This window comes from Carcharodon carcharias, chromosome 10 (genome assembly GCF_017639515.1).
Source record: "Carcharodon carcharias isolate sCarCar2 chromosome 10, sCarCar2.pri, whole genome shotgun sequence".
In the NCBI taxonomy this organism is placed as follows: domain Eukaryota; kingdom Metazoa; phylum Chordata; class Chondrichthyes; order Lamniformes; family Lamnidae; genus Carcharodon; species Carcharodon carcharias.
In genome coordinates, this window is record NC_054476.1 from 35005189 (window position 1) to 35026115 (window position 20927).

General features: G+C 41.7%; 1 protein-coding gene across 3 annotated transcripts in view; it reads right to left on the reverse strand.

The window, feature by feature from the left end:
* Window positions 1-20927, reverse strand: part of far1 (fatty acyl CoA reductase 1) — a 125485-nt gene that overhangs the window by 10386 nt on the left and 94172 nt on the right. For all 3 annotated transcript variants that reach the window (XM_041197685.1, XM_041197683.1, XM_041197684.1), the window contains exon 10: window positions 496-625. In XM_041197685.1, coding sequence (XP_041053619.1) covers window positions 496-625 — 130 coding nt within the window. The remainder of the gene's footprint in view (window positions 1-495; window positions 626-20927) is intronic.

Here is a 20927-nt window from a genome sequence, read left to right on the forward strand (position 1 = left end):
GTGCTTAAGTTTCCCGAGTGGGACTTGAACCCACCACCCACTGAATCAGGGGTGAAGTGCTACCACCTAGCTACTTTTGGCACCAGTTTCTAAGCATTTCCTCGTAGCACATGCCCATAGGGCAAAACTGACCAATTCACCACCATATTTACAATCTTACTCAGAGCCCATGGGTCAGAAATGGCACAACAGTTTGATATTTTGAGGTTAAAGCTATAAAGGTGTTGGCGGGTGTGTGTGTGTGTGTGTATATGGGCAAGAGTAGACAGCAGGGCTGGGGGTCCAAAATGGATCATGACCAATATTCCATATCTTGAGAAAAATAGTCTGGGGGGGGTGGGGAGGAGGAATCAGGGGTGGAAATTACAACACTACACAATCATTTGCAATTACCTGATATCCTGAAAGAATGAATTCTATTTATATGAACATATGCAATGACAAATTCAGGGCAAAAAAGATAAATAGTTATAGTACACATGAAATAAGACCTACTTTCTTGTCATCTGGGCTCATTTGACACATAAGCATGTTTATGTTATCAGTATTCCACACCCATGAATGGCTTGTGAAGTATTCAACCAGCATCATTGATCTGTGCAACCGATTAATGATTTTCATCATCCTAAAACATCAAGAAAGTCAAATTAATCAACACAACTGAACAGAAAGATAATTGTGCATCTTTTAGCATTGAAAAAGAATTGGCAGGTACAACAAACAGCACATCACTCTGAATACAACCCACACGGTAAACAGAAGCTAGTTTCTGACAAAAAATACAACATAACTGTTTAAGTTAAAAAAAGGTTAAATTCCCATAGCTTTAAAGGAAAACAATCTGGTGACACCAGCAATGTACCATGGGCAAAGTTACTGGAGAAATGGACAGCAGAGAGTTCAATTTCAAAGTATTGGTTAAAAACTCCATAATCCCAATGGAATTTCACTTATTCATTTAACATAAATCAGTAGCCTAGCCCATGAGCAAAAGCAGAATTGCAAAAAATACTCATCAACAATGGGGTTATTTTCCATTTCAGTGTTGCTCATCACCAAGGCAAAATGTGCAAGTTTCAGTACAGGAGTTTAAATGCAGAGTAAAGAGCAAATCCCGACGACCAGAGGGTTTCCAGGACTCAAAATTCCATGGATCTGATATTTCGCAGACATATTAATGGTGGAGGGGGGACTGCAGATAGTAAAAATCAAAAACAGCAGCAGAAAATTTGGTTATACAAAGCAAACCCGTCATCATGTGAAATAAGGAAAGATGAAAGCCCTTTGCCAGAGGTCTGATGACAGGTGTGCAGTCAAAATCAATGTCGTCTTTTTGTCTTCACAAATAGGCTTCATGTGGGCAAGTATTCCAATTTCCAGGAGTCACAACAAACTTTTCAATTTAACAGAACATTTCGATCCCAATTATGTGCCAAAAGAACCTGAATGAGGCAAATTACCATGCAGTGCGTGAAACTTCCAAAACAAACTACAGACTCTATCGCAGGTTTTACAATCAAATTATGATCTGGTTAGAATCACACATGTTGGAATCCAGATTTACTGATCAGCATTTGCAATCACTTAAAGTCAAGGCCACCAGTTTATGAAGGTGTGTCAAATACTGTTTTTTTCGCAATACTCAGGACTTCAGTATTGTGCAAACCAAATTGGACATTATTTTTGTGAAATGGATAGAGCAAGTGGCTGTGCTCAACAATGATCAAAATCTGCTTCCTAATACTGTAACGCTTTGAAATATCAACACTGTAAAGTTGGAGAATTCAGTTTAGGAATATATTAAAGACTAATGCTGATCATCTGCTCATTTCAAACTAGCACTGTTATGAATCAATTGATAACTTTGTTGTGAAGCAAAATGTCTGCACCCAAGCCTTTTTTTTTTTGCACTTCCCACTTGCTTACTGTACACTTCCAGCCTTTAGAAGATAATTATATGATCAGGAAAGCCATTTGGCCCATCTTAGCTCTTTCAGCCAGAACTACACTAACTGCAGCATCAAATCGGTTCTTAAACAATTGCAGGGCTTTTGTTTTCCGCTACTCCAAATCCCAGAATCCTTTCCTGAAACAAATCACTCAAAGAAATTTCTGACATCAGTCCTCAATTTGCCTGTTACAAGCTTGAATCTGTGGCCCCTTGTCCTATTCTTGCAATTTAACTGCATTTCCCAATTACCTTTTCCACATCATTTACTATTTTGCATACCTCCAAAATTAGCAGCTCCTTTCAATTTGAAAAGCCCAAGTTTTCTCAATGGCTTTTATCACAAGCTATACCTCTGACCAGGGTTTAGCCTTGTGCCTCTTCTCTTCACTTGCTCCAACTCGACTATTGTTCTCTCATTTCAAATTTCTAACATGGAAAGGTTCCTTCTTAATACCAGCACCACGAATGCTCATGAAAAGTTTCAGAGGGCAGTAATGCACCATCGAAGCGCAGGTAACTAGAAGCATGGTTCTTCCTCAGTAAGATATATTTCACTGTGCACAGTACATAGAACTGTGTAAGAGTGTACAGCACAGAAACAGGCCATTCAGGCCAACTGGTCCATGTCAGTGTTCATGTTCCACCTGAGCTTCCTCCCATCCCTCTGCTTCGTTCCAGAAACTCACAACATTGCAGCTTCCACTGTATGTGGGTCTATAAATAATGGGACCAGTGCAGCATGCCTTCGAAGCCAGTTTCTGATGGGTATTAAAGGAGTGAGAGTAGTGCATGGAAGTATTTCTCATAAAAGATACTCAACAGCAAGGATTAAGTGCTGGGCTTCTGGCCGAGTCACAAAACACTTCGCCCTCCAACACATTAAGCAATTTTGTTGTGCTCATTGCAATTAACGCAGAATCAACACTGTGCACAATCCATACACTAGTTCTTGACACATTCATGTTGCATCCAGTTTGAAATTCTAGCTTTGGGTGGAGACCGATAAATGGAATAAACTGGATTACACAATCTACCACACAGAAACAAATCAATCAGGCCAACTGGTCTATGCCAGTTACTTTTCTTTAGACAAGGTTCCTACTAATCTAATTACTTCTTCCCACCCTACACACAAATTCTTCTGTCCCCTTTATTCTCATGTATGCATCAAGCCTCCCTTTAAAGAAGCTGATGCTCTCTGCTTCAAACATAGAATCATAGAACAGTTACAGGGGACAGCCCTGTTCCATTCAGCTGGTTGTTTCCATGCTGGCTAAGAGCAACTCGGCTATTCTCACTCTCCCTGCTTTCCCTGTAGCCCTGTAAACTATTTCTCTTCTGATAATTATCTAGTTTCCCTCTGAAAACCACAATCAAAACTGCCTCCACCACACGCTCAGGCACTACATTCAAGATCCTAACCATTTGCTACGTAAAAATGTTTTTCGTGTCGTCGCTGGTTCTTGTACCAATCACCTTAAATCAATGTCCTCTCGTTCCTGACCCTTTCGCAATGGGAACAGGTTCGCGATCTACCCTGTTCAGGCCCCTCATGGCTTTGAGCACCTCTATCAAAAGTCTTTTCCAGCTTTTCTTCTCTAAGCAGCCCTAACTTCTACAATCTATCTAACTGAAATCCCTTTTCCATGGTACAATTCTTGCAAACCTTCTCAGTACCCTCTCTCATGGCTTCACATCTTCTCCAAAGCGTGGTGCCTGAAATTTGACACAATACATCAGTTGAGGCCAAACTAGTGTTTTATAAAGGTTTACCATAACCTTGCTTTTGTAAGCGCCAGTACCTGTCAACTGTGGCTCAGTTGGTAGCACTTTTGCCTGAGTCACAAGGTTCCAGGCTCAAATCCTACTCAGGGTTTGAGCACAAAAACCAAGGCTGATACTTCAATGCAATACTGAGGGACTATTGCCTTGTCAAAGGTGCCATCTTTCAGATGAGACCCAATCTGCCTGTTTGGATGGATGTAAATGATCCTATGGCACTATTTCAAAGGGCATCAGGCAAGCTATTCCCACAGTTCTGGACAATATTTATCCCTCAAATAAACATCACAAAAACAGATTCTCTGATCATTACCATGTTGTTGTTTGTGAGAGCTTGCTTTGCACCAATTGGTTGCCAAGTTTCTTACATTACAACAGTGGCTGCACTTCAAAAGTACTTCTTTGGTTCCAGTGGTCATGAAAAGCACTACATAAACGCCAGTCTTCCTTATCACTCTCCAAATGGCAGCGAATCCCACATTCTCCCCACTCTGTAGAAGGAGATACCCCCTGAATTCTTTAATTGATCGGCTGGTGGCCCTCTTATATTTATGTGCCCTTGTTCTGGACTCAAGCACAAATGAAAACAATTTCTCCACATCCACCCTATCGAAGTGCTTCATAATCTTAAAGACCTCTATCAGGTCACCAATTTGTCTGCTCTTTTCCAGAGTGGAGTCCCAGCCTGCTCAATCTTTCCTGACAATCAATCCTGAGAACAATCTCTTTTCCACACTTGCTCCAGTGGTTCAATATGAAGACTGCATCTGCACCACGGTACTTCAAGTGAGGCCAAACTGCGAATCTAAATAAATTATGTAGTTTACAGCACAGAAACAGGCCAACTCCTTATTCTCATAGTCTATAATTGATTGTAAAAGCTGTTAACCTGCCCTCAAGAAGCCCCCTTTCATTTTTTTGCCCTTTGTTAGAGCAATTCTGTCCAATAAATTTAAATGTGGAATGTGGATGTAACAAATTGCATTTCCGATTACTAAGTAAATAATGAGTATTAGACAACATCACTTGACGTGTATGTGAACTTTAACATTCGTGCATTTGGTAGTAAAATTAGACAAAAAGGTGTGTTTGAGCAAGAGTCTCAACAGCTGTGTTGGTTGCCCAGTGCCAGGGTTCAGAACATCTGCTCTGGGCTGAAGAGAAATTTGCAGGAGGGGGAGGAACCAGTTGTCATGGTCCACGTGGGTACCAACTAGATAAGACTAAGAATGAGGTTTTGCATAGGGAGTATGAGAAGCTGGGGCTAAATTAAGCAGAATCTCAGAGGTCTCTGGATTATTACCTGAGCCACAAGCAAATTGGCATAGAGTAAATAAGATTAGGAAGCTGAATGCGTGGCTCAAAGAGTCATATGGGAGAAATGGGTTTCGATTCATGGGACACTGGCACCCAGTACTGGGGAAAGTGGGAGCTATACCATTGGCACAATCTTCAACTGAACCATTCTGGACCAGTGTTCTGTGAGTCATATAACTATGGCAGTATAAGGTGTTTTAAACTAAATAATGGAAGCGAAGTATCATTTGAGGGAAGGTGTGGTAAGTTAAAGGAAAAGGACAAGGCAGGACAGCAAAGTAGCAATAAGGGTAATGATAATCGGAGCATGGCAGGAAACAATAGAGCATATAAACTTAAGACTGCAGCAGCAAATAAGACCAGAGTTTGCACTGGTCATAACACAAATGAATTTGCTTTCAGTTTGAGGAAGAGAAGAGTGGGTCTACTACTGTTTCAAATTTAAATAAAGACAATTACAAGGTTATGAAGACGGGGCTGGCTAAAGTGAAGGGAAAATAGGTTAAGGAGTAGGTCAGCTGGAATACAGTGCAGACATTTAAAGACATATTTCATAACATTCAGCAAAGGTACATTCCAGTGAGAAAGACTCTAGGAGAAGAATGCACCCTCTGTGGTTAACTAAGGAAGTTAAAGATTGAAAGAAAAAGCATACAATTCTGTGAAGATTGGTGGTAGGTCAGGAGATTGGACAGAATTTAAAACCTGCAAAGAATGAATAAAAAAGTAAGGAGGGAGAAATTAGAATATGAGAGAAAAGTTGCTAGAAATATGCATGTAAATAGTAAGGGTTTCTACATGTACTTAAAAAATACCATAAGACCTTAAGATCATAAGACATAGGAGCAGAAATTAAGCCATTCGGCCCATCGAGTCTGCTCCGCCATTCAATTATGGCTGATAAGTTTCTCAACCCCACTCTCTTGCCTTCTCCCAGTAACAATTAATGTTATTGGGGGTTCTCGAGAGAGAGTGTGTCTGGGGAATTAATAATGGGAAATAAAGTAAAGCAGAAGCATTGAACAGATATATTTGTCAGTCTTCACTGTAGAAGACACAAATAACATCCCAGAAATACTTGTAAATCAAGCAGTGAAAGGGAGAGATAAATTTAAAACAATTACAATCACCAGGGAAAATGTACTGAGAAAACTATCAGATCTAAAGGCTGGCAAGTCCCCAGGTCCTAATGGATTTAATCTGAGGGTCCTAAAAGAAGTGGCTCCAGATATAGTAGATGCACTGGTTGTAATTTTCCAAAATTCCCTTGATTCTGGAAAGGTTCCATCAGGTTGGAAAATAGCAACTGTAACTCCTCTATTCAAGAGAGGGAGACTGAAAGCAGGTAATTGCAGGCCAGTTAGCCTAACATCTGTCACAGGGAAAATGCTAGAATCTATTACTAAGGAGGTTATATTAGGGCACTTAGAAAATCTTAATGCAATTAGGCACAATCAACATGGATTTGTGAAAGGGAAATCATGTTTCACTAACTTATCAGAGTTCTTTGAGGAAGTAACAAGTATAAAGGGGAACCTCTGGATCTAGTGTAGATTTCCAAAAGGCATTTGGTAAGGTGTCACACCAAAAGTTACTACACTAGATAAGAGCTCATGGTGTGGGGGGGTAACATCTCATCGTGAGTAGAGAATTAGTTGGTTTACACAAAGCAGAGAATAGGGATAAATGGGTCATTTTTGGGTTGACAAGCTGTAACCAGTGGAATGACTTGGATGAAGGGGCCGAACGTATGGTTGCTAAATTTCCTGATGACACAATGCTAGATCGAAAAGTAACTTGTGAGGAGAGCATAGAGTCTATAAAGGGATTCTGACAGGTTAACTGAGTGGGCGACGAATTGGCAGATTGGAGTATAACATGGGAAAATGTGAACTTGTCCACTTTGGCAGGTAGAATAAAAAGCAATATATTATTTAAATAGAGAAGGATCACAAAACTCTGTGATATAAAGGGATCTGGGTGTCCAAGCAAATGAATCACAAAAAGTTAATATGCAGGCACAGCATGGAATGTTGTTGTTTATTGCAAAGTGAATGGAATATTAAAGTAGCAAAGTTTTGCTACAATTGTATAGGGCGTGGGTGAGACCACAGCTAGAGTACCGTGTACAGTTTTGGTCTCTTTACCTGAGAAAAGACTTAATTGCATTACCAGTTCAGTGAAGGTCCACTCGACTGATTTCCGGGATGAAGTGGCTATCTAATGAGGAAGTTTGGACAGGTTGGGCCTATGCCCATAGAAGAATGACAGGTGATTTTATTGAAACATACAAGATCCTGCGAGCAATTGACAGGGTGGCTGTTGAATGGATGTTTTCTTTTGTGGGAGAGGCTAGAATTAGGGGGACACAGTTTAAAAGCAAGGGGTCTCGAATTTAAAGACAGAAATGAAGAGAATTTTTTTCTCTCCGACGATCATTAGTCTCTGGAATTCTCTTCCCCAGAGAGCAGTGGAGGCAGGGTCATTGAATATTTTTAAGGCTGAGTTAGATTCTTGATTGACAAGGGAGTCAAAGGGTATGGAGGTAGATAGGAAAGTGGATCTGAGGCCACAATCAGGTCAGCCATGATCTTATCAAATGGTAGAGCAGGCATGAGGGGCTGAATGGCCTACTCCAGCTCCTAATTTGTATGTATGTTCATATCAGGGTTACATGCATGTTGATAATCATCTGTACTATACTTATCAAGCTGTATTATTCATTGGCAATTTTATACACTGTTGAGATAGGGTGGCAAAAGTGGGGTGGGGCTGAGCGAGAGGATGGGGCTTCCCATATGACACAGTTGACTGTTGATATTTTTGTTTACAGCAATTAAGTGACATAAAGCATTTAAATGTGAAGCTACCTTCACTACTTTACACTAAATAAGCTGTAACTGGCACCACAAATATGTCATCCCCAACCCTCTGCCATCCACACCCATTTCAAAATCAATATATTCTTGGCAATAGGCAGCAATCACTAATTCCAAAGGGCACCCTCCATCAAGTTGCAACCAAGCTGAAATCAGGGCAAAGGACAGCTCTTGGACAAATAAACAGCCAATGCAAGAGACTAAAAAAGAGCATCTTCATCAACAGTCTGCCAGCATTTTTCTTTATAAACAATTCCTCTAATCCAAGGCAAAACAAAAGTTAAATTGTGAACTGGTTAACAGCATCTGCTGTCAATAGAAGAACATTGGAATTAAGAGCTCCCCTTACTGTTGGCTGTATGGAGTCTTTACAAAAAAAACTGAAGTGACTTTAATCCATGGACATAGTGCAAAACTCAGAACGATTTTATGGACCTAACATTCAAAAAGGGCTGCAGGAGCGGCTGCTGAGCAAAACACAACAGTACTTGCTCTCAAGAGCAAGACTAAATTAATTAGAGCAAAGATTTGCTTGCATTGCAGCTGACTGTGCTATGTCTGACAAAGGAGCACTAATGATGTTAACAAGGATGGAAATGAGAGATTTCAATTCTCCTGCACTTCCCTTGATTCATACAACTCTTGCCAAAATATAAACCTATTGCAGCAGCTACTAAGGCCTGTCTATTACAACTCTGATTGTTAACCAAGAATTTTCCAGTTATAAGAAAATATGGAAAAAATTATGGCAGTCAAGTGAGAGAGCAACATCTTTTTTGAAAACATCACCCAAGGACTTCAAAAATAAGCACAACACTGAATTCCCAAGGATAATCTCAAACCTTGGGGAATAGAGAAGAAATAGAGTCTGATTATATTTTGCAAACAGGACATGAATTCCTATTGTTACAGAAAGGGCTGCCTCTCTCACCCAGATCTTCTTACACAAACAGTTGTACAACTGCTTCCATAGGCAGATCAAAACCATCACTCAAACTAACGTGGGCCTAACCACATATTTCAAAATCTCAGACAATGACACTGAGGGAGTGAGGAAGAAACTATTGATCCAGTTATTACTGGTGTCATCTGGCCCTGCCAACCCCTGGGTCCTTGCCAAGGAATTCCTTCAATATCAAAAGGAAGATCATACCTAAAACTTTTCCCCAGGCAAATTGTGCTAATGCACCCTGATGATTAGGTCCACATTGCCCCCATTTGGAATGAGAATGTTTAGGAGCTGGTAGTTTCATTCATTCACTGCTGGCTCAGTCATTAAATTCAATTCACTGAGCATGGTATGGTCTAAACGAGGAATGGCACAAGTTCCTAGCAAATTATAAGGTGTCATAATTTGCATAGAGAGATTGAGGACAGTTTTTATAAAGTTGCAATGACACAGACATGAGAACTCCACTGATAAAGTTTCAGGTCATTGCTGAATGCTGCAGTTGTGGCTGCTGGTTCAGGGCTGGACTTGAGATCATTGGACACCAGGCTCTGAGGGCCGTGTTCAGATAGCATCAGCAAATTAGAAGTGGAAAAGCAATTGCCTTAGAATGCATTGCCGTTATCAGGGCCACAGCAATCTCCTGGACTAGTTTCAATTACCAAAGGGAGTTGGAGGGAAATTTCCTGAATATTTCTTTCCTAACATTGGCGTTAGTTTTTAGATCTGGTTTCTCGCCTCTCCCAGGAGGTCACATGGTCTCCAATGGACAGTCCATATATTGGGATGGACAAGGCATCATATTTATGCAGGACTGGCTGGAGGGATCAGTGCATCTCTTACTTCTGGAAATAAACATGGAATAAATATTAACCAACCAGCTATGTATTGCCTGATTTGTGCACAGATCACATCAAGAACAGAAAGAGAATAACTGAAGCCTCCAATAAGGGAATGAGGACTGTGCCTGGGCTGTATAAACTCTCTGAATAATACAGGGCCCGAAGTCAACTCTCTAGTCTGCTCATACAAAAAGACTATTAGTGGATAAAGACCATCAAGCCTGCCCCATTCACTAGACAGCATTACTTCTCACACCTTATTCCACTAGCCAGCAATGCTATCTCAGAAAAACCCCAAGTAAATGCTATACAATTCCAAGGTACCTGGAAAGCAACATTTCTCCTGATGCATCGCAATCTAAACTAACCACAAACTCCCTGTGACTGGCAACATCCTTTCAAAAACCAAGCAGGTAATCCTTTTAAAAGAACTGCAAAGAATCCACACTAACCACATTCTACAGATGTTTATTCCAGAGGATAACTTCATGTTACATCCAAGAATCAGACAGCACATAAAGTCATTTGCCTCATTAAGCCTGTGCCAGTTCTTTGAAAGAGCTACCCAATTAGTCCAACTCCCTTTATCTTTCTTCATAATAAAGATTCAGTGATTCCGTGAATTCTGAAAATTTTCAAGTATATATCCAATTCCCTTCTGAAAATTAAAATAGATGGGATTCTGTCTTCATGGGATCTCCAAAGTTCCAGTAACTCAACCCATAAATCCCATATCAATAAAAGTTGGATTTGGCTATTCAGTCACTAAGGAACCAGTGGAAGGAACACATCAAGCAAACATCCAAAGTGCAATTAAACAAATAAGCTATGAATTGGTACCAAAAAAAGGAGCTTGGGGTGAAGAATTACCCAACCATGTATTAAGAAACAAATTTATGTTTTGGGTTTATCAATATTCAGGAACTAAAAATTAGTCTCCTGGTCACTTGAGCAGGAGACAAAGCATTAAAAAAATTGGATTTTCTTAATTAGTAATAAAAATCTCAAAGATGGGATGTAGGTGTCACTGGTCATCCCTAATTGCCCTCAAGAAATTGATGGTGAGCCACATTCTTGAACCGCTGCAGTCCATGTGATGTAGGTACACTCTCAGTGCTACTTGGGAGGGAGTTCCAGAATTTTGCCCAGGCAACAAAGGAACAGAAATATATTTCCAAGTCATAATGATATGAGACTTTGAGGTTGTGGCATTCCTCACCTTTTTGAAAGCTCTTTTAAAGAGTTGGCAAAAGCATGATGGGCTCCTTCTGTGCTACATCATTCTATGATTCTATGAATTCATATTCCAGTTTTACCCACACAATCTATGACCCTCTGTAACTCCCTATTCCCATCGATACCAAGTTAAGAGAGCACAGCAAGCTGTAATTTACAAAAAGATATACAACTTTCTATTCCTTCAGCCAAGTCATGAACATATTTGGTGAAAAGCTGAGGCCCCAGACAGATCCCTGGGAAGCACTGCTTAAACTTCAGGGAGTGACAGTGGGAGCTGTCGCAAGCTTTTGCTGGGAGCAGGCTTGCAAGATTGTCATTAAAAACCCATCTGGATTCGTAATGTTGTTTAGGGAAGAATTCAATGTCCCTGCATGGTCTGGCCTTTATGTAACTCCAGTCCCACCACAACATGGTTTGATTCTCAATTGCCCTGTGAAGTGGCTTAGCAAGCCACAAGTTACATTAGCCCCCTACCAACAGTTCACAACGGCCTCTGGGCAACTAAGGATGTCCAATGATCAGGATTTCAGACCATGATCCAGAGTCCAGACTGACATCATATGACTTTCTTCTCTGGTATCACCTCAGTGAATCTCTGCCTCTTCCATAAATAATATGGCCAGGCAAGTCATATAGTTGCATCAAAAACGGCTACAAAAATCTATAATCCACACAGACTGCATCATAGCCACCATAGATATGCAACAAATGTTGGTAGTGATGCCCGCATCCAACGAATGGATAAGAAAACTAATGGTATACCCAAGATCATTTTATCAACCCAACCAGTTCAGAAAGCGACCAAGATAATATCTACTATAAAAAGGCAGATAAGCACCTTTGACATTAGCAGTAATCTATGATAAACTGGTCTAATTGGAAAGCTCCACTGCACCTTGGTTTAGGAGTCATCAGTTTCCACCACAACACTCCAGCCCCTCCTACCACAGCCAAACTAGAAAAATAAGCCATAGTTGAGGGGCTACTCAACTGATTTTAAAAATTACTTTTTACCATTTTTTTTTTAAAACAAGAAAAGCTCGCAGCCAATTAAGTACTTTTGAAGTGTAGCCACTGTTGAACAGTAGGAAACTCAACAGCCAATTTGTGCACAGCAAACTTTCACAAACAGGAATGTGATAATAACCAGGTAATCTGTTTTAGTAATGCTGATTGAGGGACTCAGAGATTGGACAACAACTTGTACTTGTCTAGTGCTAATACTGTAAAATATAACATCCCGAGGTGCTTTACAGGGTAAATCATAAAGCAAAATTTGACACCGAGCCAAATAAGGTGACATTGGGGCAGATGGCCAAAAGTTTGGTCGAACAGGTAGATTTTAAGGATTATAGAGGAGGAAAGAGGTAGAAAGACAGAGGTTTAGGAAGGTTATTTCAGAGCTAAAGGCCGAGGCAGCTGAAGGCACAGCCACCAATGGTAGGACAGCTTAAATCAGGGATGCTTAAGAGGCTAGAACATGTATCTTGGATACTGGGAAGAACTTCCCTGCTCTTTGAATATTGCCACAAGTCTCTTACTGAGAGGGTAGACAGAGCTGCAGGTTAACATTTCATCTGGAAGATGGCACCTCACACAATGAAGCACTCTCAGTGCTGCGCTGGAGTGTCAGCCTAGATTTTTGTGCTCTAGAGTGGGACTTGAACTCACAACCTTCTGATTCAGAGACAAGGACCTGACACACTGAGCCACAGCTTTGATATTATTACACAACAAAGGCAATGATAAAAGAGAGCACATGCACACAGCTCACACCCGACAAAACAGACATTGGTTTATAACTTGCAAAACACAATCAATAGGAGCAGTAGTAGGCCATATGGCCTATCAAGCCTCCTCTGCCATTCAATATTATCATGGCTGATCATCGGCTTCAACTGCACTTCCTTGCCCATTCCCCATAACCCTCGATTCCCTGGGACACCAAAAATCTGTTTATTCCAGCCTTAAATGTATTCACTGATAAGAGCATCCACAACCCTCTTGGGTAGAGAATTCCAAAGGTTCACAGCCCTTTGAGTGAAGTAATTTCTCATCTCAGTCCTAAATGATCAGCCCCTTAGCCTGAGACTGTGCCCTCACCTTTTAGATTCCTGACCAGTGGAAACCATCTCTCAGCATCTACCCTTCACAATCTTGCACATTTCAATGAGATCGCCTCTCATTCTAATAAACTCCACAGAAAATAGACCCAATTTGCTTAGCCTCTCATCCCAGGGACCAAATTAGAGAATCTTTGCTGCACTGTCTCCAGTGCAAGTATATCTTAAATGTGAAATCAAAACTGCACACAGTACGCCAGATGTGGTCTCACCTAAAACCTGCACAACTCGAGCAAGACTTCTTTATTCCTGAACTCCAATCCCCTTGCAATAAAGGCCAACATGCCATTTGCCTTCCTAATTGCTTGCTGTTTGTTAGCTTTTCCTTGTTCCTTGTATGAGCACACCCAAGTGTCTTTGATTATTCACACTTATGTTTCTTACCTTTTAAAAAAAATTCAGCTCTTCTATTCTTTCGATTAAACTGAATAACCTCACACTTCCCAACATTATAATCTAACCGCCATCCTGTTGCTGACTCACTTAACTTGCCTATATCTTTTTGTAGCCTCTCTGTGTCTTCCCCACAACTTACCTTTCCACCTAGCTTTGTACCATCAGCAAACTTGGATACATTACACGGTTTCTTCATCTAAGTCATTAAATATACATTGTAGATCATTCCTCACACATTTTTCATGTCATTTTTCAAAAATGCATTTAATGCCTTGGTGAAGGACTGCAGTAAGTTAGTCCTTGATATCAGCACCAATATCCTCTTTCACAGGTCAATAACCCTTTGAGAAAAGTAAAACTAAAACATTTAAGTAGTATTTGGATGTGCATTTGCGATGCCATGGCATACAAGGCTATGGGCCTAGTGCTGGAAAATGGGATTAGAATAGTTAGGTACTTGTTTGACCGGCACAGATTCAATGGACCAAAGGGACTTTTTCTGTGCTGTAGACCCCTATGACTCTATGTCTAGCCTGCCTGCCAACAGAAAATGCCCAGCTTGTGACTATCTTCCTTGCAGGGGGGGAGGTAAGCAGAACTCTAAGGTTCAGGAGGATGAGATGCCTGGTAATGAAAGTTCACAACCAAAGCAAGCTTCTGTGGTAGACCCAGTAATCTGCTATCTATTCTGACATCTAGGTCAGGCATGCTTACAGCAGTTTAAGGTATTAAGGACTGACTGGCCAGATCTAGGCATCAACACGACCTTGCATGGGCTAGGACCAAAGCTTCCAATTATTTTTTCCTTTTGTGCACAGCCTGTTTATTGAACTGAATGGCACATTCTCGGTTGCTTTGCAGCCATAAATCCTTAAAGCTTAAAGGGTATATTGGCTAGGAGTCTTCCAAAATGGAACAATCACAAATAAGGCTGCAAGGCACTACCTTCATTGCTTCTGTGGGATTGGCTGGATAGGCAGCAGGAAGTGAACAGTGCTGCATGCTAGTAGCCTGGGCAGCTTTAGCTGGTTAAACTCCAATAGGGAATCCTGCATTCACCTGGGAGCCCGATCCCCTGGTGTAACAACATATACCTGAGCTCTTTTAGTAAGTAGGTGGTGAAGGGGAAGAAGAGGAGGGAACGGGAGTGATGGAGGATACATTCAATATCTAACTCTGCAGTTTGCAGTAGAGATTCTGCATGCACCTCATACCTAGTTGACCAAAAAAAAATCTGCATTAAAAATAGCATACTTAAAAATTAACAGATACAGGAAAATATAGAAATCGACTCGAGACAGAAACCTAATGAAATTACAAAACCTCACATCCAATTATGTTAGCTCGACAATCTATTAATTGAAATATTTGATGATTGCACCAAGATGAACAAAGTTTTCTTGGTGAAAAGTAGTGCCCCAACAGTTTATCCAGATATTTGTAACCAAAGTACATTCCTGATCCAACACAGATACAATCAGCTGGCACAAAATTAATAAAGGGAGCTTCAATATGTTTGATGCACTTTCGCCATCAGCAGCATCCTTCCATCTACTTAAGATGATGGGCAGAAAGTCTATTGGGAATGGGATAGATTCATATGGTGCACATTTTCTGGCAGCTGAAGAAACAAATATGTGGGAGGCAGGTTCTGCCACAGGGGTGCCACATATCAGGTAATTATTAGGTGTCATTGCGACTTGTTTTTTTTACCAATTGAAATAATTTATTTTACTAAAGGGATTCTATTCACAACTAAGTTGTATAAAGATTATGCTGATAATGTTAACCTAAGCAACATTCTTCGAGATCCTTGTCTTTCAAATCCTTGCCGCAATCAGGGAACCTCTGAAACAACTTCTTCAGGTTACCGCTGCCGATGTCCTTGCCCATTTAATGGAAGGAACTGCTTGCAGCCTCCCACATTGACGGCACATGTTGAAAGCCCAGGCATTTCTTGTTCATTATATTCAATAATGGGTCAGAAGCCTCTAGGGAAACAAGCCTGAACTGATGTCTAGTTGGAATGGACTTCAGGTTTCTAATCCCCGTGCTGAATTTTACTGCGGGCTTTGAGAGCCCAACATCAGGGTAACAAACAGGTACCGGGCCCACACCTTGGTGTTGGTGCCTGTTGTCAAGCCACTATAACCACTGATCATCATGACGGCATACGCCAGCCCACAAGTGATGTTGTCATTTTCCTCTGTCATTGGCAAGTGTCTTAGAGGTGATAAAAATCGATGTTTAGGGCCTTCATTTCCTGCTTGCAAGCATCCTTGAAGAGGAGCTTTGGGCATCCAACTTGGTCTTATGGCTCCAGCTATCTTGCAATACAAAAAATCCTTGGGAATGCGGCCATCTTCAATTCTGTGGATATGCCCGAGCCAGCGAAGTCACCTCTACTTGACAAATACCGACATACTTGGGGAAGTTTGCCTATGAAAGGACTGACACATTGGCTATTTTGTCCTTCCATGAGATGCTGAGAATGTGCCTCAAAAAATAAGGATGAAAACTGGCGAGCTTCCTTTCTTGCCAGCTATAAGTAATTCTGAGGGACAGAATTAATCTACACTTGGAGAGGCAGGGATTAATCAAGGACAGTCAGCATGGTTTTGTTAAGGGGAGGTCACGTATGACTAATTTGATTGAATTTTTCGAAGAGACGACCAGGTGTGTAGATGAGGGCAATGTGTTTGAAGTCGTCTACTTGGACTTCAGCAAGGCTTTTGATAAGGTCCTGCACAGGAGACTGATGAGGTAAGAGCCCATGGGATCCAAGGCAATTTGGCAAACTGGATCCAGAATTGGCTGAGTGGCAGGAAGCAGAGGGTGATGGTCGAGGGGTGTTTTTGTGACTGGATGCCTGTGTCCAGTGGGGTTCCACAGGGGTTGGTGTGGGTTCCCTTGCTGTTTCTGGGACATAGAAATGATTTAGACTTGAATGTAGGAGGGTTGATAAGTGAGTTCGTGGATGACACAAAAATTGGTGGGGTGGTAAACAGTGAGAAGGATAGCCTTAGATTACAGGAGGATATAAACGGGCTGGTCAGATGGGCTGATCATTGGCAAATGGAATTTAATCCGGATAAGTGTGAGGTGATGCACTTGGGCAGGACAAACAAGGCACGGGAATACACGATGAATGGTAGGACCCTGGGAAGTACTAAGGATCAGAGGGACCTTAGTGTGCATGTCCACCGGCCCCTTAAAGTAGCGGGACAGGTAGATAAGGTGGTTAAGGCGGCATTTGGGATTCTTGCCTTTATTAGTCGAGGCATAGAATATAAAAGCAGGGAGGTTATGCTGCAACTGTATAAAACGCTGCTTAGGCCACAGCTAGAGCATTGCATTCAGTTCTGAAATCCGCATTATAGGGAGGATATAATAGCACTAGACTGTGCAGAGGATACTTACCAGGATGTTGCCTGGGCTGGAGAGTTTTAGTTATGAGGAGAGATTGGATAGACTGGGGTTATTTTCCCTGGAGCGTGGGAGATTGAGGGGGCACATGATTGAGATGTATAAAATTATGAGGGGCATAGATAGAGTAGACAGGAAGGAACTTATCCTTGGTAGAGGGATCAATCAGGGGGCATAGATTTAAGGTAGGGGCAGGAGATTTAGAGAAGATGCAAGGAAGAATTTTTTCACCCAGAAGGTGGTGGGAATCTGGAACTTACTGCCTGAAACGGTGGTAGAGGCAGAAACCCTCAATATTTAAGAAGTATTTGGATGTGCACTTGCAATGCCATGGCACACAAGGCTATGGGCCTGGTGTTGGAAAATGGGATTAGAATAGTTCGGTACTTGTTTGACCAGCGCAGACTCGATGGGCCAAAGGGCATTTTTCTGTGCTGTAGACCTCTATGACTCTAAGTTGTCCATGCTTCACTGCCATACAACAAGGTGCTGAGAACACAGCTCTCATAAACCAGCACCATGATCCTAAGAGTCAGTTTGATGTTTCTCAATGCACATTTCATGAGTTGGCCAAAGGTAGTAGTTCCTTTCTCTATTTTTGTATTGAGTTCTGCGACAAGAGATGGGTTGTCTCTCACCGTGGACCCAAGGTAGCAGACCTTGCTAACCACTTCCAGCAAGATGCTGTTTAGTGCTGTCAAAGGGATATGGTGCAGTTTCACTCTTTGAGAATTCAAGAACTGGTCCTCTGGCATATATTGATCTTGTTTCAGCTTCAGAGAAAGATTGAGTTTTCTCCTATACACTAAACCTGCATTTTCTAATTTCAGTTCCAGAGCTCTTTCCCTAAATGCTTATGAAAATGTGACACTTCCTTTGATATGTCAACCAGATCATCATTGCCAGATCTACAGGATGCAGAGTTATTCGCAATGAATTTAATTCTCAGGTCACAATTTAAGTTACTGTATTCAGCAGGTTTACATTTCCAAAATAAATATGATAAAATTCCCTGAAACAGGAAGTATGCACTTGAAGTATGTACTAGAGTGCACAATGATTGTGCTTGGATACACAGTCACCTTTACATCAATAGATTTATTCAGATGGTGGCATAGCAGTATTGTCACTGAATAGTATTCCAGAGACCAAGGGTAATGCTCTGGGGACCCGTTTTTGTTTACTACCAAGGCAGATGGTGAAATTTGAATTCAATAAAAATCTGGAATTAAAAGTCTAATGATGACCACAAAATCATTGCCGATTGTCATAAAAACCCATCTGGTTCACCAGTGTCCTTTAGGGAAGTAAATCCGCCATCCATACCTGGTCTGGCCTACATGTGAACAAGGCAATTAGGGATGGGAAATAAATGCTGGCCTAGCCAATGACGTCCCCATTCTACAAACAATTAAAAAACGGATTCCATATTTTTAGGTCAGGCAAACATTTCTGTAAATTTAAGTTTCTACAAATCTCTCACAAAATTTTGGACTAGACACTATATATTAACTGACCATAGTCCCAATTAAAGCACTGAATTGCCTTAGGACCAATGTTTTCTGTGAATATGTCTATGTTGGCACAAGCTACCCAAGTCTGGTAAAGCATGCAATGATTATCCTTTCCTTTCACTAATGAATATAAATATGGCAGAACTTCTTTTGGACTGCTTTTATTTCTTCCAAGTTCCAATTTAAAAGCTGCAAAATATCTCTTGCAGAAACTCAACTATTGTCCTATCAAAGGGAGTCAACTGTTTTTAGTCCTAAACACCCCCCTGAAGTGGCTCATTTAGCTCAGTGGGTGAGGCAGCAACATTTGTTTACTGGCTTTGCGCACTTATATTGTGAAAGCACGCTACCTGACCTTAGCAGTAGGATCACAGCCTGCAAAATGTGGGATTATGAAACTGCTGCAAGGACAATACGGATAGTTTTATCAATGCAAATGGTAGAAGGCGACACATGGATGCCACTCTCTCACCATCCAAACTGAATAGCCGCCAATGGAAAAAGCGCTTAAAGTTGACAGCCTCCCTTGACTGTGACTTTCCAATTGAACCTCAGCTGTTCCACTGCCAACTCCCCAATAAAAACAACCAAAACAGTTAATTAAATATTCCAGCATCTGAACTGAATTCAAACTGTACAGCCATAATAGGACAGAAGTGGAGGAAATTAATTTTTATGACACTGAAGGGATTTCTACAGAATTTCAGATTTGAACCTTCAAAGAATCTCTTTCCCATTTTTGCAAAAGATTTGTTTCCAATGTTCCACTTGCACACCAGGATTAACTGTTGGATAAGCTGCATCAGCCAATACACTATAGGTGGATCAGCTGGAGTTGATCTTTGCCAACTAATGCTATAACTGCTAATCCATTGGCTCACAGACAAATAAGACCATCAGTGTGTAAACAAGGATGCTGACTTTAGATAAGCTCACTTACAACACCATAGAAGAGTGCTACACTATCTCCAATTACACCCAAAAATAAACACACAATATTAAAACAAGGTTTGCAGGAAAGGGGACTTGTCCTCATAAGGAATGTGGACAAGTCCCCTTTCTAAATCAATCAGTTCCCCAAATCAACAACTTCCCTTGTAATTGATTTAATAAGGCTGAGGTATCAGACTTTTGGAGCAGTATTTGTCCATATAGCAGTTCTTGGGTTGTGAGGATTGCTGGCAAGTCTAACATTTAATGCCCATTCCTAATTGTCCTCGAGGTTTATAACAGGACATCTAATACAATGGATGTTGTAATGGATGCTCCAACAACTCATCGACACCAACACCCATCTAGGACCCTCCACCTCTGCCTGTCCGTCCGTCCCCACCCCATCTTCCAATCCCAGCCCCGGCCGTGAATTCACGTGTTTTCCCTGACCTTCCCCTCTCCGACGCTGAACGTTCAGTGCTCAGCAAAGGACTTAGTTTCATACCCTTATGCCCTCATCTCAATGAATTTCGGGCTTGGCATGATGCTGAACACTTCTTCCGCCGTCTTCGTCTCCATGGTCACTTCTTTGGGCAGGAGTCCTCTCCTCGTTCAACAAATCCTCTTACCCACCTCCAATATTCTCCCTCCATCTGGACCCCTCCCTCTGGATTCTTACCTTCTCTTGATCTTTTCATTGAGAACTGTCAGCGTGACATTAGTCATCTCAATTTTTCTGCTCCTCTCACCCATTCTAATCTGTCTCTCTCTGAACTTACTGCACTCCATTCTCTCAGATCCAAACCCAACATTGTCATCAAACCCGCTGACAAGGGTGGTGCTGTTGTTGTCTGGCGCACTGACCTCTACCTCACGGAGGCTGAGCGTCAACTCGCAGACACTTCCTCCTACCTCTCCCTGGACCATGACCCCACCACTGAACATCAAGCCATTGTTTCCAGGACTGTCACTGACCTCATCTCCTCTGGAGATCTTCCTCCCACAGCTTCCAACCTGATAGTCGCCCAACCTCAGACGGCCCGTACCTCCTACCCAAAATCCACAAACAGGACTTTCCCGGCAGACCGATCGTATCAGCCTGTTTCCTGCCCCACGCAACTCATTTCTCGCTATCTTGACTCCCTTTTCTCTCCCCTTGTCCAGTCCCTTCCCACCTACATCCGTGATTCCTCTGACACCTTACGTCACATCAACAATTTCCAGTTCCTCGGCCCTAACCACCTCCTCTTCATCATGGACGTCCAATCCCTCTACACCTCCATCCCCCACCAGGATGGTCTGAGGGTCCTTAGCTTCTTCCTCAAACAGCGGCCCGAACAATCCCCATCCACCACTACTCTCTTCCGTCTGGCTGAACTTGTTCTCACACTGAACAATTTCTCCGTTAACTCCTCTCACTTCCTCCAAACAAAAGATGTGGCTATGGGTACCTGGATGGGCCCCAGCTATGCCTGTCTCTTTATGGGGTATTCCTTGTTCCAGTCCTACTCCGGCCCCCTTCCACAACTTTTTCTCTTGTACATCGATGATTACTTCGGTGCTGCTTCATGCTCTC